Source organism: Fusarium solani, assembly GCF_023522795.1.
Source record: "Fusarium solani strain SB1 chromosome Unknown bctg00000000, whole genome shotgun sequence".
Lineage (NCBI taxonomy): Eukaryota > Fungi > Ascomycota > Sordariomycetes > Hypocreales > Nectriaceae > Fusarium > Fusarium solani.
Genome location: NW_027072157.1, coordinates 3779279 through 3791877, shown reverse-complemented (window position 1 = coordinate 3791877; position 12599 = coordinate 3779279). Strand labels below are relative to the sequence as shown.

Sequence of the window (12599 nt, the reverse complement as noted above, 5' to 3'; positions counted from 1 at the left end):
TGAGGAAATGGCCTTCTACTCTATCAATGGAAGGCATGAATGGTCAGAATCTCAGCAACTCCCTTGTTATACCACTCAACTACCAAGGTTCTTCAGACCTCACATAGGTACAGACCAATAGTCAAGTTTCATAGTGCATCCTTGTCATTTTGGTTCTTCCTAAATCTCTTAATCCTATCCATAACCTGGCCTTCTCCCGCTCGCTAATTTCACTCTCCAACCCGGTAAACACACTTGGCCAGATGTAGCCATCATCTATCAACGCCCTTTCAACCGTCACCTAAACTCCGTATCATGCTCAATTCTTGCCATTCTTGACGCACTCATGCCCTTCCAGCCCGGCCAACCTGTAGGATCTCGCCCGTCAGCGCCTCATCCCCCCGCAGCACCGGCCACGAACTTCCGTCCGACTTGGCGAGAACTAGCTCCAGCTTTGTGCCGAGGATCTTGAATGAGGACTTCTCCGTGTCGATTGACGCAAAGAGGGGCACCTCGGCCGTGTATCGCTTGGGGGTTGGGTCGGTTGTCGTGAGGTCGAGGTTCACTTGCTTGGTCTGTAGTTCGACCTTGGCTGTCTCCTTGTTGATCTTCTTGAGGAAGAAGGAGGCGATGACGTTGGCCGGGGTCTGGTAGAAGTCGTGCCTGTAAACTGTGAGCATCATGGTTGATAAGCCCTCGAGAATCCAACGCTTACCGAACAGCAGTTAGAACCTCCTCAGCGCCGCCACCGCCGTTGCCATTCTTTCCACTGCCCACGAACAGGTGCTTTGTCTTGGTCTTGCAGCCCTCAATCTTCATGAACTGGTCAAACTCCAGCACCCTGCGCTTGCAACAGGAGTAACCCTTGCTTCCCTCGTGGAAGATGGGCACACCGGGGTGATGCACACACTCCTCATCGTCTCTAGAACTGCCCTTCTTGTAGACTGCACCGCACGTCTTGCGCTTGCAGGCAGCGCCGTCGGGGATCTCGAGGCTAGGGTCGTCATCTTCGGACTCTGGCGGCGGCGGAGGGGGAGTCGGGGCGTGCTGGGCAGTCTGAATGGGTGTGCGGGAGGGAGCAGCAGCGTTGAGGGCGTCGATCTTCTGTGCGAGGGCAGCTTCGTCCTCCCGAGGCTTCTCCTCCAGCTGGGGAGGCTTGTCGGTCGTCGAGTGTGTACCTGTGGTGCAGGGGGAATATCCATGAACTCGTCAAAGGTCAGGACTCGAGGCTTGCAGCACTTCCATCCTTTACATGATGAATTAGCGTGTGCGTGGGCAAAACATAAAGGTTGCTTCTTGATGGATGCTTACCTTTCTGCCCCTCGTGAAAGATTGGCGGACCGGGGTGGTACTCGCATTTCTCATCAGGATCCGTAAACTCCTTTCCACAACCCTGATGGACACACTTTTGAGCCATCTTGCAGATTTCAGGTGGGTATAGCTCTATGATCTCTCGAAGAATTGCAAAAACCGTCTGTGAATAAGGGGGAGCAGAGGTTTTAGAAGTTGTCGAGTCTGTGGGGTGGGAGCTTCTAGAATTCCAGCGATGACGATGCGGGAGAGGGAGCTTCAGGTCCACCGCCTTCCTGTTTGGGTGCGGGGTCAGTGATGGATGGTTGGCAGTTTGGTGCAGCTGAAGATGAAGCTATCGACCCATGTTGTTATTCCATTCTCAAGCCATTGACATTCCAATCAATAAAATTCTATTGTTCAACCATCTTGATTGCCATTATTTAGCGCGGCTCATCATGTTTGCCACTCGTCGCCTCCTCCAAGCCACCAGAATCACATTCTTCACCCGCGACACCTGTGGCCTCTGCACCCAGGCAAAAAGCGTCCTCTCCGATGTCTGGGACAAGCGGCCATTCGCCTACACGGAAGTCAACATTGACCTTCCAAAGCCCGAGTCGAAGAAGTGGAGGGACCTCTACGACTTTGATGTACCTGTGGTAGGCAAAACGTAATCACAGCCACGCAATCCGTTCACACGCGCAACAGATACATATCAGCAAGGCAACGGCACCAGAGGAAGACCCTGCCAAGGTCGGCAAGGCCATCAAGCTGATGCACAGGTTCACAGTCGATCAGGTCGAGGCCCAGATGGACAAGGCTGAGAAGAGCTAGCTAGTATCATTGGTAGCCGATAGAAGCGTACCTATGCCTGCCCCCTGAATCCCTTCAATTTCAATCTAGGGTAGTTAGTAATCGCCGTTTTCAGGATGTAAGTTTAGAAGCCCCAAGAGTGGACGCTGCCCGGGCATAAAACCATCACAGAACCATTCCGAATGAGCTCGAGGGTGTGGTTGCGCTCTTGTTTCTCCCTGTTTGTTGAGCGCTCGTCCTGCAATGCTATCTACAAGCTAGATCGCATATACTATGCATCTCCAACTGAATTAAGGGTTCCCCTCGGCGAAGCTGAGCTGCTCCTTGGCCACAACGCCCAGCGCCGTGTAGTCCGTCACAACGTTCATCATATCAAAGCCCTGGTCCGCGAATAGTTTTGCCTGCTCGCCTCCCGTGCAGTACACTCCCGTCTTCTTGCCGGCTTTCTGACCTGCAGAGAGCACCTTGGCGATGGCATCTTTCAGCTCCTGTGTCATGACGCCGTTTATAATGGGATGGCCAATGTTGTTTCCTGCTACGAGTCAATACGTTTTGCAGAAGCTGGCGAATGGCCGAAAGAAGCTGACCTAGATCGAATGGTCCAACAAACAAGACATCGATGCCCTCGACAGCGGCAATCTCGTCAATGGACTCAAGCGCCTCCTTGGTCTCAATCTGGACAATGGTCAAGAGAGAGTCGTTGGCCTGCTGGAGGTAATCTGTGAAACTTGGGACTGGGTTGAATCTCTCTGGGGCAATTGGAGAGCCGAAGCCTCGTTGGCCCAAGGGTGGAAACTTGGATGACTGGACGAGCTGCCGAGCTTCTTCGGGAGTTCGTAGTAACGGCACGACAATCTAGACGAAGTCAACACCCTGAATGCCATAATTTAGGCTCAACACCTACACCATGGGCTCCGCTGTCGAGAGCACCTGAGAAAGGTTAGCATCATATTCAGGTAGTGTAGTATATCTTCTGAGGTCCTTACGCTTCACCATCCAACCTTGGATGTCGGGCAATCTCACAATGGGCGACACCCCCAATGCTGCAATGGCCGGGACAGCATCGTGCATGGCGCCATCTAAATGTTCATCAGCGGTGCTACTTCATTCTCTCGACCAAGAATCCCCACCATCCAAGTTTCCATGCTCGCAGTCAACCAAGACCCAGTCAACCCCAGACCGGGCCAATACTCGCGATATGTTTGCGCCGGGGAGCATCTGCCAGGCACCCATAGACTTCCTACCCTCTTTGAGCGCCGTACGCAACCGGTTTGACGCCTGCATCGTGGTTAGATGTCTCGCTGTCCCCCGCAACCGTAGTGAGTTGCCAGCAGTGAGAGCTGGTCTCATTCGTAGAGCTGTCGATGACAAGAGCTTCATGTTGGGCCTCTTCTTGGCGGTGGGTTAGAGGGTAATGTCAAATAGGCCAAGAAGATAGAGCGACAGAAGAATGTAGAAGATGTAAATCGTTAAACATTCAACCTCTTGAGTCCTGTATAATATATGTATCCCTGGATGTAGATCCCAGGCACAACAACGTGGGGGGTGCTATCAGTGTGGGGTTCTGGGGGAGTTGTCAGCCGATCAAAGACTGCAGCCAACGCCGCATCTCGGCTTCCAAAGCCGTGGGACTTGTGTCAACGCTTGTCATAGGGCGTCAATGACTTGGGGTATCTGCTTTTCAATTTGTAACTGCGTCAACTTGCGTGTAGCGTCTCTAGTTAGCCACTTGCTGCCAGATCTAGACAGACAGACAGATAGATAGCACTAACTGCCGCCAATCCCTTCACAGCAGGCTCTATGTCTGGCATCTCTAACTAAGCATCTGCTGCTACTGCCGCAGCCATCTTGACGTTTAGTAACATCAGTGAGTATGACGCTCTGCTTTCATTGCCCCCTCAACCAATATCATGTTTTGTCAGAAATCCAATGCCAGCGCCCAACCTGTCTTGCGCCAATTCAATTGCCCGAGAGTTCTGCACAACTAACCAACAATCTGTTGAGGGCAGCTGTCCATATGGCGGATGGTTCTGGCAGTGTCAGTTGTGCCGTGCAAGGCGGTCCACTAGCCAGTAGAAGCTTCAATCATCCTAGTGTTTGTGTGAATTCATTCATCATCACGTTCGAGTATTAATCCTGGAGGCACCTGCGAGCAGCGTTAGCATTGAGAGGAGAGCCGAGACCATGTCATCTGCGTACCCCAAGTAGTCCTCCTTGATGCTGCCAATAGCCCACATCTCTCCGACCTCGGTTCTGGTACCAATGATTTTTACGCGAACGTGGGTATCGGGCTCAATGACTGTGTCCTCATTGTTGGTGAATTGGGGTGGTGTCGCGTTGGGATCCCACTTGATGTCGCTGGGAATCAACTGTGCTGATGGTTAGAAGGAGCTCCACCTCGGCGCGAGGCTCAACATACATGCGCTGATACAAACAGTTGCAGTGGTCCTGCTCGAGCAAAGAAACCCTGAGGGTTGATCGAGTACACGACTGCATCGACCTGGGTCGTGTCAGACTCCGGTATCGTCAAGAGCCGGCAACTGCAGCCTTACCGTCTCGCCCTTGAAGGGCCGCCATACGACGGCGCGATAGCCAACTGTGAACTCTGCCAGGCCGTTTCCAGGGAGGATGCGGCCCTCGGAGATGTCAAAGGTGTCCATGATGGAAATGATGAAGTAGCTGCCGGCGCATGTGCCCTCGACGTCGGTCAGGAGCTTGTGTGTCACGAGATCGTGCATATTGCGACCGAAGAACGATGGGTGCAGGGTGACCCTACGTTCCAGATTGTAGAGAAAGAACATGATGAAGGGTATAGAGTCGTATCGTATCGTATCGGGGGCGAGTTTTGCGACAAAGGGCGTTCAGTCGAGAGTCGAGATGGAAGCAACAAAGATGTGATGATGGAGGAAGCACAAGATCTAGCCGAAATTTATCGTTGGAAGCGGTTATACGATCGTTCGAGAGGCAGCGACAGGTGCGCGCGCGCGTCGTTGAAAGGCGTAGAGGAACAGCAACGGAAACCGGACAACGCGCGACGACGGTTTGCGGGTTTCGGGAGATGGAGAGGGAGGAGGAGAAAGCGGAACGAATACAGAGATAGACTTCACGTCGTCGCGTCAAACTAGGGCCGCAAGCCTAAACGACACGGGCGCAAAGAGTGGCCAGGTGATAAAGGATGCCTGGTGAGATGCAAAGGTTTGGAGACATTCAGCGGCGAGGCTGAGAGGTGTTGCTGGCGCAGCAGAAATATTTGCCCAGTCAGAGGCCGAGCTTGTCGCGCCTCATCTTGGTGGAGACTATTCATCAGCCACAGGAGTGGCAGACAAAGAAGTGTGGCGCATGTCTTCTTTTGGCTCTGGCATGGCGCACAGCGAGCGGGAAGGACTGCAGGTGCGGCAATTCCCAGCTCCACCACGGCCGGGCCTTGATAGTGACGGCCCGGAATCAGGCAATGCAAGTCGGGAAAGGCCCCCCAAACTGACCATTCAGTTGCTGCAGAATGTAAGCCGGCAGTGAGTGGCGGACGACATCAACAACCGGGAGGTATGGTGGCCTCCAACGTGGGTATCAATCAATTGGCGGGTTGAAGTGGACGGCAAGAGCGGAGAACCAACAGTACTGAATGGAAGGGATCTGAGGTTCGGCGGTACTGTCTCCGTGTCATCATTTTGGAGGGATGGATAATACGAGGGAGCTGTCAGTGGAGGCCCCGAAGTGCTCGCTCCCATCCAGTCCCCGGTGCCATGGATACCGGTAGTGGTACGATGGCCTTTAAGCGACGCTCCCCAAAACCTTGTCCCCTTGCAAAGAAAAAACCAAAAAACCCGGGGAAGAAACAAGGGGCAATGGCAGTGCGCAACCAGTAGGCATGATTCCAGGTGTCCTTGGCGAGTTTGCTCTAGTCAAATGAAGGGTCTGATGAGTTTGGAGAATGGGCACACGACCATGACGGCCGTTCTCTAACAAGGGCATGGGCATGGATACCAGACAGACAGACATGGGATGGAAGGAAAGAAGCTCCAGTTGATCCGAGGCACGGACACGGACCCTGCCCCACATGGGAAGGTGCAGGTGTGAGGTGAGGTGCGCTGTGGAAGGTGCAGGCAGGGCAGGTGCAGGTGCCCCCAAACCTGGGAGTGTCTCATTGCTAGTGGACACAGAGTGAGAGGGAAAAAACCTAGCACATGCCCGCCAGGACAACACAGCAAGTAATTCATTCATTCATTCACTCACTCATTGCCGGCCTGCGACAGGCGCTCTCACTCCATTCACTTCCAACCTCCGTCCACCTCGGCCTCTTCCACCTCCTTCACCTCTTTCCCTTCCATCTTCCTCCTCCCCCTCCTCTTTTTGGCTTTCGTCTGTCTGCATCTTTGGCTTGTTCGCTTCTGCTCTCTCCTTTTCTACTGCTCCTGTCCGTAACGCGCCACCGTACCGTACCGTCCAATAGGCCTCGGCTCATTCCCAAAGAGAGTCGGTCACCTGGCTGCACTGCGCTGCGCTGTCTTTATTTACGTATCCGTACCTTCTCCTAATAACCTGGTCTGTGACGATATCAACATCGCATCATCGACCAGGCCTTCGTCTCCTCTCCGCCTTATCCCGCCCCGGAATTTCCTAATACCGCCAGATCCACAACCGCAGCCAGCTTAGGTTCCAGCCAAGGTCTCGACTCAACTCGACTCAACTGACTGTATCCCTATTCTATTGCTCAGTTGTTGGATCTTGTCCTTTTCTGCTTGCGTCTGTCGTTTCGGTTTATCTCAACTGCCGCCTTCTTCTCTGCCAAGCCAGCCGTCGCCCATCATGTCTCTAGACCTGGAGCAGCACTTGACCTTTGTAAGTCCCTCACACGGTCTTTTACTGCTCAAGCTCTATTGCGCTTGAGTCCACATCGATGTCATATCTTGAGTCCGCTAACCATGCTCTGTCCAGTATGGTGCTTACCACCATAACTCGATCAACATCGCCATTCACATGGTCTGCGTTCCTCTCATCCTCACCTCGGCCTTTTGCATGGTTCGTCTTATTCCTTGATCTCTCTCATTGCTGATCACTCATTTACCGCGAATATCTGCTCACCGGTACTTGCAGGCCACATATACTGGCACTCTCATCCCCACACCATCCTGGCTCACCATCCCCTATCTGGAACTCAACCTTGGTACCATCGCCGCCAGCCTCTACTCCCTGCTGTATTTGCTCCTCGAGCCCTTTGCCGGATTCCTTCTGGCCGCTTTCTGCATGGGTGGTGCCGCTTTTGGCAACTACCTGCGCCAGCAGAGTCCCGAGACGACCTTCCAGGGCGCCTTGGCCCTCCACATCGTCTGCTGGATCTTTCAGTTTATCGGCCACGGCACCTTTGAGGGCCGGGCCCCTGCCCTGCTCGATAACCTCATCCAGGCCATCTTCCTTGCCCCCATGTTTGTGTGGCTCGAGATGCTCTTCATGCTCGGTTACAGGCCCGAACTGCAGGCTCGTGTGAACAAGAAGGTTCAGGTCGAGATTGAGAAGTTCAAGGCCAAGTCCAAGAACGGCAAGGCCCAATAAAGGGCGATGCCTGGATCTGACTTGTAGCGTCATCCTTGAACCCCATGTCTTGGCAGGTGGTCAATTACCCAAGAATGCGATGCATGTCAGTTCGAGTGCCAAGACAAACCGCGATTCGAGCCCACGAGCCTGGCCGAACCGCCATCAACATATGAAAGTGCCGACTTTTGTGTCGCATTTTACGGATGGAAAAGTCCGCGACGGTCTTTGGGCCACTATTGGAGTGCAAGGTGGTTTTGGTGATCTCACCCGTATCATCTTCTCACACGCTTCATGTTTACTATAGCAGTTTTCATTTGCTTACACGGCTGTTAGGTTGCTTTGAGAGCCACACATTATCAATCAAATTCAGCATGCACAGTTTAGGGAAGGAATCTATCCATCTGTACGATGAACGGGGCCATGTTGGCTGGCGTCTTGAATGCCGCCTGGAGTGTACGGAGTTATGCTTGATAATCGAGTTAGCATTTAAGAAAGCACCATCTATCTATCTATTTATACCATCATCTACTTCCCACGCCCCCTATTACAGCTGGACTTGTTCCGCAGCGGCCAGTCCTCGATGGGCTTGGTCCTGCAGCTCTCGCAGGCCCTATTCACCCGCTGCAGAGGGTTGGGCAAGTCGTCGCAATAGCAAGGTGGCCATAGGCAGTCTACCAAAGGACTCAGACAGTAGTAGTTTCTCCGCGGCGGTACCCTCTGACATGGTATGCGCTCACGACCCATGTGGCGACAATGATATAAGGACATCTGATAGCACATTTTGGAGCTCCTGCGTTCCGCAGTGTCCACGGCCTTGTTGTTGTGTTATTGCAGGATAAGCGGATGGTGGTAAAGATACAGATCTACGGGATATTAAAAGTTGAATGCAAGATGAAAAAGGTCTGTAAGAGGTCGCAGGGGTTTCTACTCTGGCAGGAGGCCGACCATACCATCATATATATGGAGGTTAATGGAACACCAAAGCCTTTGTTCGTCGAGCACCCAAAAAAGCCATGGCAATGAACGGAACACCAAGTGTGCTTTGGGTTATTCTTCACCAATGGCACCAGAACAAAGAATCATGTGTAAAGCAAGCACAACAAACTTGTTCTATTTAGGGTGGCATTATCAAGAGCTACCAAAGCCCATGGCGGATGACGAGTAAAGACACAACTATCTATTCCCAAATACTCATGGGGCAATCAAGGCGAGGCGTGAGTGTAATAAGCAACTGATAAGACATTTTGATGAAATAAATCCTGACTGACTACCAAGCTGGCTAAGAATGAAAATAACGTTTGCTAAGAATAGTGAATGAATCCTTCTCTCCCCTTTCTGTCCATCTTTTTTTTCTGTCCAACTCCTCCCCTAACATCCAACCGCCTCATCAAGCATCACAGGCCGAGTCCCTAAGCAGAGACAGGGTCAACGGCAGCAACAGCCTCCTTAGACTTTCCCGAGGCATCCTGAGCCGCATCCTTCGCATCACCGGCCTTGTCTTCCACAGCCTTCTTGATCGAGTCAGTGGCAGGGAGCTTGATAGCACCGCTCAGGACGGCCTTAAGAATTTCCTTGAGCCCATCGGTAGGAACATTGGCAGCGGCTTCGTGGTTGTTTGCCACCTCGCGCTTGTCCTTGCTGTTGTCCTTGCCCTTGTTGTCGGTCTTGCCCTTCTTGGCACCCTCGAGCTTCTGCTGAATGAGGGCCTTGATGATCTCAGGAGTGAGAACGATGGGGTCTCGCCGCTCAACAGATGCTCCGTCGGCGACAATAGGGTCCACAAGCTCCTCAGTCTTTGGCTCCTCTCGCTTTCCTGACCCCTTGGTGAGCGGCAGGAGGTTGAGGCTAAGAATTCTGCCAATGCCAGCCACCTCGCGCTCAGATAGCTCCTGTCCATCTCGCTTGCCAAGACCACCCAGCAGACCGGCGAGCAGTTCCTCAAGAGGCAGTCCGGCAATGGCCTCCTCGCGCTTAGGGAGGGTCTTCTTACCACTGTTGCTAAGTCCGCCAAGAAGACCAAGGAGATCCTTGACAGAGATGGGCAATCCAGCAATAGCCTCCTCACGCTTGGAAAGCTCCTGGTTATCTCTCTTGCCGAGCCCCAGCAGACCGAGAAGATCTTCAAGGGAGATAGGCAGCCCTGCGATAGCCTCCTCACGCTTAGAGAGACCGTCTTCGCCACGCTTGCCAAGTCCTAGGAGACCGAGGAGATCCGAGAGAGAGATAGGAAGCCCAGCAATGGCTTCCTCGCGCTTAGAAAGCTCCTGGTTATCTCTCTTGCCAAGCCCGAGCAGAGCGAGGAGATCGTCAAGGGGGAGGGGCAGCCCAGCGAGAGACTCCTCACGCTTTCCGAGTCCCTTCAGAATAGCAAGAATGCTCTCAATTGGTAGCCCAGCAAGAGCCTCCTCGCGCTTAGAGAGTTCTTCGTCTCGCTTGCCAAGCCCCAGCAGAGCGAGGAGATCATCAATGGGGAGCGGCAGTCCAGCGATGGAATCCTCACGCTTAGAGAGACCCTCCTCGCCACGCTTGCTAAGTCCTAGGAGATCGAGGAGATCGTTGAGGGAAATGGGCAGCCCAGCAATAGCCTCCTCGCGCTTCCGCTTGTCGGATTCCTTCTTCTTGTCGTCTCCGTCTTCACCAGACTTTCCGCCAGCCAGGGCACCCAGCTTTCCGGTGAGCTCTTTGGTAAGACCTCCGGCGCTGCCGGTAACATCACCAAGCTTTTCAGTAAGCTCCTTAGTAAGGCCACCAGTCGCGCCGCCCACAGTATCAGTGAGCCCCTTGGTAAGTCCTCCAACGCCTCCGGAGCCGCCAGCGCCGCCAGTCAGGCCGCCAAGCAAACCTAGGAGCTCGCCGAGGAGGGCTTCCTCGCGCTTCTGCTTATCGGATCCCTTCTTGTCGGCACCGTCTTCACCAGACTTGCCGCCCGTAAGCCCACCAGTCAGACCACCCAACTTGTCGGTAAGGTCCTTGGTAAGGCCTCCAGCGCTGCCAGTAACATCACCCAGCTTCTCAGTAAGGCCCTTAGTAAGGCCACCAGTCACGCCGCCCACAGCGTCAGTGGCGCCCTTTGCAGCTCCTCCAACGCCTCCGGAGCCGCCAGTCACGCCGCCGAGAAGACCATCTAGGAGCCCACCGAGGAGGGCTTCCTCACGCTTGGAAGGCGCCTCGCCGTCGCGCTTTTCTTGGCCGCCGAGTGATGCAAGGAACTTGTCCAGGTCAGCCGTAGCTCGTGCAACGAGGGTGTCATCGCTAGCCCGTGGGCCAAGGCTACCGCCCTTCAAGTCGTCGAACAGGCCGGCCTCCTCGCGTGCGGATAGGCTAGAGTAGGTGGATTCGAAAGGAGCAGCCAGAGCGCTGCTGAGGAGCAGGGTGAGGACGAACGAGATGGACTTCATTTTGCTGAAAATTGTCGAAGTAAAAAGGGAGTGATATGATCAAGAGGCTGATGAGTTGACTGAAGGAGAGACTGGAAACTTTGGGAGCAAATGCCAAAGCTCTTTGGGTGAAGTAGTGATGAGGGTGGTTGAAGTGGTTGTGATGGTGATGGTGATGATGAGTTTAGTTTTCGAGGCGAGTATGCTGCCATCTTATAGCTACAGCTTTCGAAATATCCGGCCATCAATCAATTAGTATAGACTGTTGTCTCGGTGCGTTCTCGGTGCCATGATCCACGGGGTAGCGGCGAAGAGCAATGAGAGCTCTATCGATATTGACCGAAGGTGTAAAGCCTGCGACATTTTGCATGCGGGTATGGAGGGGGATTTCCCAGGGCGGCAGGGTTGAAGTGATGGACGTTGCTCGGTGCTATCATGACTAGTACTGAGAGAGGCTATTCTGCGAGTTTCGAGGGGGTATGATTTGCAGGGACATCAAGGACGGAATGCCAACTACGGTCATTCATGATGAAGTTCTCGGTGATAATCCTGTCTTTTGAATGCCAAGCAGAAACGGCCTGGTTTCTACGACGACTGTTAGCCACCGCTTGGTATCCTTCACTTGAATTGAATTGAGATCATCTGTGACCCAGCACGCGTGAGCCGATAGCTTCGGAACCGTTAGGTCCAGCAGCGCTTGCGCCTGGCCTTCTAGCAGCTTTGTTCTTGGCGATGATGATGTCCATGTTGCGGTCGTTCTGCTGCCTTGTGGGTACGGTTTCTGGAGGAGGGAGATGCCCTTGAGGCGGCTCGTAGCTGGAACGCGGGAGACTCTGTATTAGCCGAGGAATGCGGGTGGAGTTGAACGAGCAAGTCCTTCCTAAGTAGGTAGGGAGGGAAGGAGGGAGTAGTCGGGGGTGGGATCAACTATTTTCCGACATCTGGCCAACCCCTACAACCGCATGAACGGTTGTTTCAAGGCTGAGATCACATGCAGTCCGACATGGGCAGGTACGACGAAAATCTCAGTAGAGAGAGCTCGTGTGAGAGATTGCCTGCGTGATGAAATCACCGGGACCGGAACCCTTCCCGATGGCTTCGGCTCTTGGGCGGCTACCCGCACTAATATGGACCGGGCTTGACAATTGGCCAATGGCGTATAAGTAAATCATGTAGGGTAACCCCTGGTACAGGAGTTTGTTTTGAGATGGGTGATTGTATGGATATTGATACATCCAACTGATAGCATGATGTGAAAAGGTGGCATCCATGACTTCACATGGTATTTAGTTTTCCAGTCGCACAGGTATTCATGTTGCCGTTGATGCTACGCTACTAATCTTATGCCGCGGTAACACAGTACTGTACTTGAGACTCAGGGCTTCACATGCATGAAGACACGTAAGGATTGCGCACGATTTATACAATACCGTTATCGTGTCCAATGAAAATTGACACACCTAGTTGAGTGAATAGAAAACTCATCAAATCCGAATCGGACATTTGGACATGACTCAATTCCTTCTTGCAGGGTTTTCAACGTCGTCACAGGTCCGAGGAGCGGCGGGGCTGGGCGTTTTGTCCCCGCTGCCTCCAGTTTCGGAGACG

At 53.3% G+C, this 12599-nt stretch overlaps 6 protein-coding genes across 6 annotated transcripts; 2 read left to right on the top strand and 4 right to left on the bottom strand.

Annotated features, from left to right (window-relative positions):
* Window positions 1-323: 323 nt before the first annotated feature.
* On the bottom strand, window positions 324-1396 carry MRS44_001203 (uncharacterized protein; the record flags this gene model as incomplete). Its single annotated transcript, XM_065623598.1, has 3 exons — window positions 324-642; window positions 695-1157; window positions 1291-1396. 3 exons carry the CDS (start codon window positions 1394-1396, stop codon window positions 324-326), a joined length of 888 nt encoding a protein of 295 aa, XP_065480037.1.
* Window positions 1397-1727: 331 nt separating this feature from the next.
* On the top strand, window positions 1728-2103 carry MRS44_001202 (uncharacterized protein; the record flags this gene model as incomplete). Its single annotated transcript, XM_065623597.1, has 2 exons — window positions 1728-1928; window positions 1978-2103. 2 exons carry the CDS (start codon window positions 1728-1730, stop codon window positions 2101-2103), a joined length of 327 nt encoding a protein of 108 aa, XP_065480036.1.
* Window positions 2104-2372: 269 nt separating this feature from the next.
* Window positions 2373-3462, bottom strand: MRS44_001201 (uncharacterized protein; the record flags this gene model as incomplete). Its single annotated transcript, XM_065623596.1, has 5 exons — window positions 2373-2614; window positions 2670-2937; window positions 2987-3012; window positions 3069-3161; window positions 3213-3462. The coding sequence occupies 5 exons, from the start codon at window positions 3460-3462 to the stop codon at window positions 2373-2375; spliced, it is 879 nt and encodes a 292-aa protein (XP_065480035.1).
* Window positions 3463-4212: 750 nt separating this feature from the next.
* On the bottom strand, window positions 4213-4883 carry MRS44_001200 (uncharacterized protein; the record flags this gene model as incomplete). The annotated part of the gene is made up of 4 exons (XM_046280717.1): window positions 4213-4228; window positions 4282-4451; window positions 4502-4582; window positions 4635-4883. 4 exons carry the CDS (start codon window positions 4881-4883, stop codon window positions 4213-4215), a joined length of 516 nt encoding a protein of 171 aa, XP_046139107.1.
* A 2005-nt stretch (window positions 4884-6888) lies between these two features.
* Window positions 6889-7632, top strand: MRS44_001199 (uncharacterized protein; the record flags this gene model as incomplete). The annotated part of the gene is made up of 3 exons (XM_046273477.1): window positions 6889-6921; window positions 7018-7101; window positions 7177-7632. The coding sequence occupies 3 exons, from the start codon at window positions 6889-6891 to the stop codon at window positions 7630-7632; spliced, it is 573 nt and encodes a 190-aa protein (XP_046139106.1).
* Window positions 7633-9023: 1391 nt separating this feature from the next.
* On the bottom strand, window positions 9024-11012 carry MRS44_001198 (uncharacterized protein; the record flags this gene model as incomplete). Its single annotated transcript, XM_046267677.2, has 1 exon — window positions 9024-11012. The coding sequence occupies one exon, from the start codon at window positions 11010-11012 to the stop codon at window positions 9024-9026; it is 1989 nt and encodes a 662-aa protein (XP_046139105.1).
* Window positions 11013-12599: the final 1587 nt, after the last annotated feature.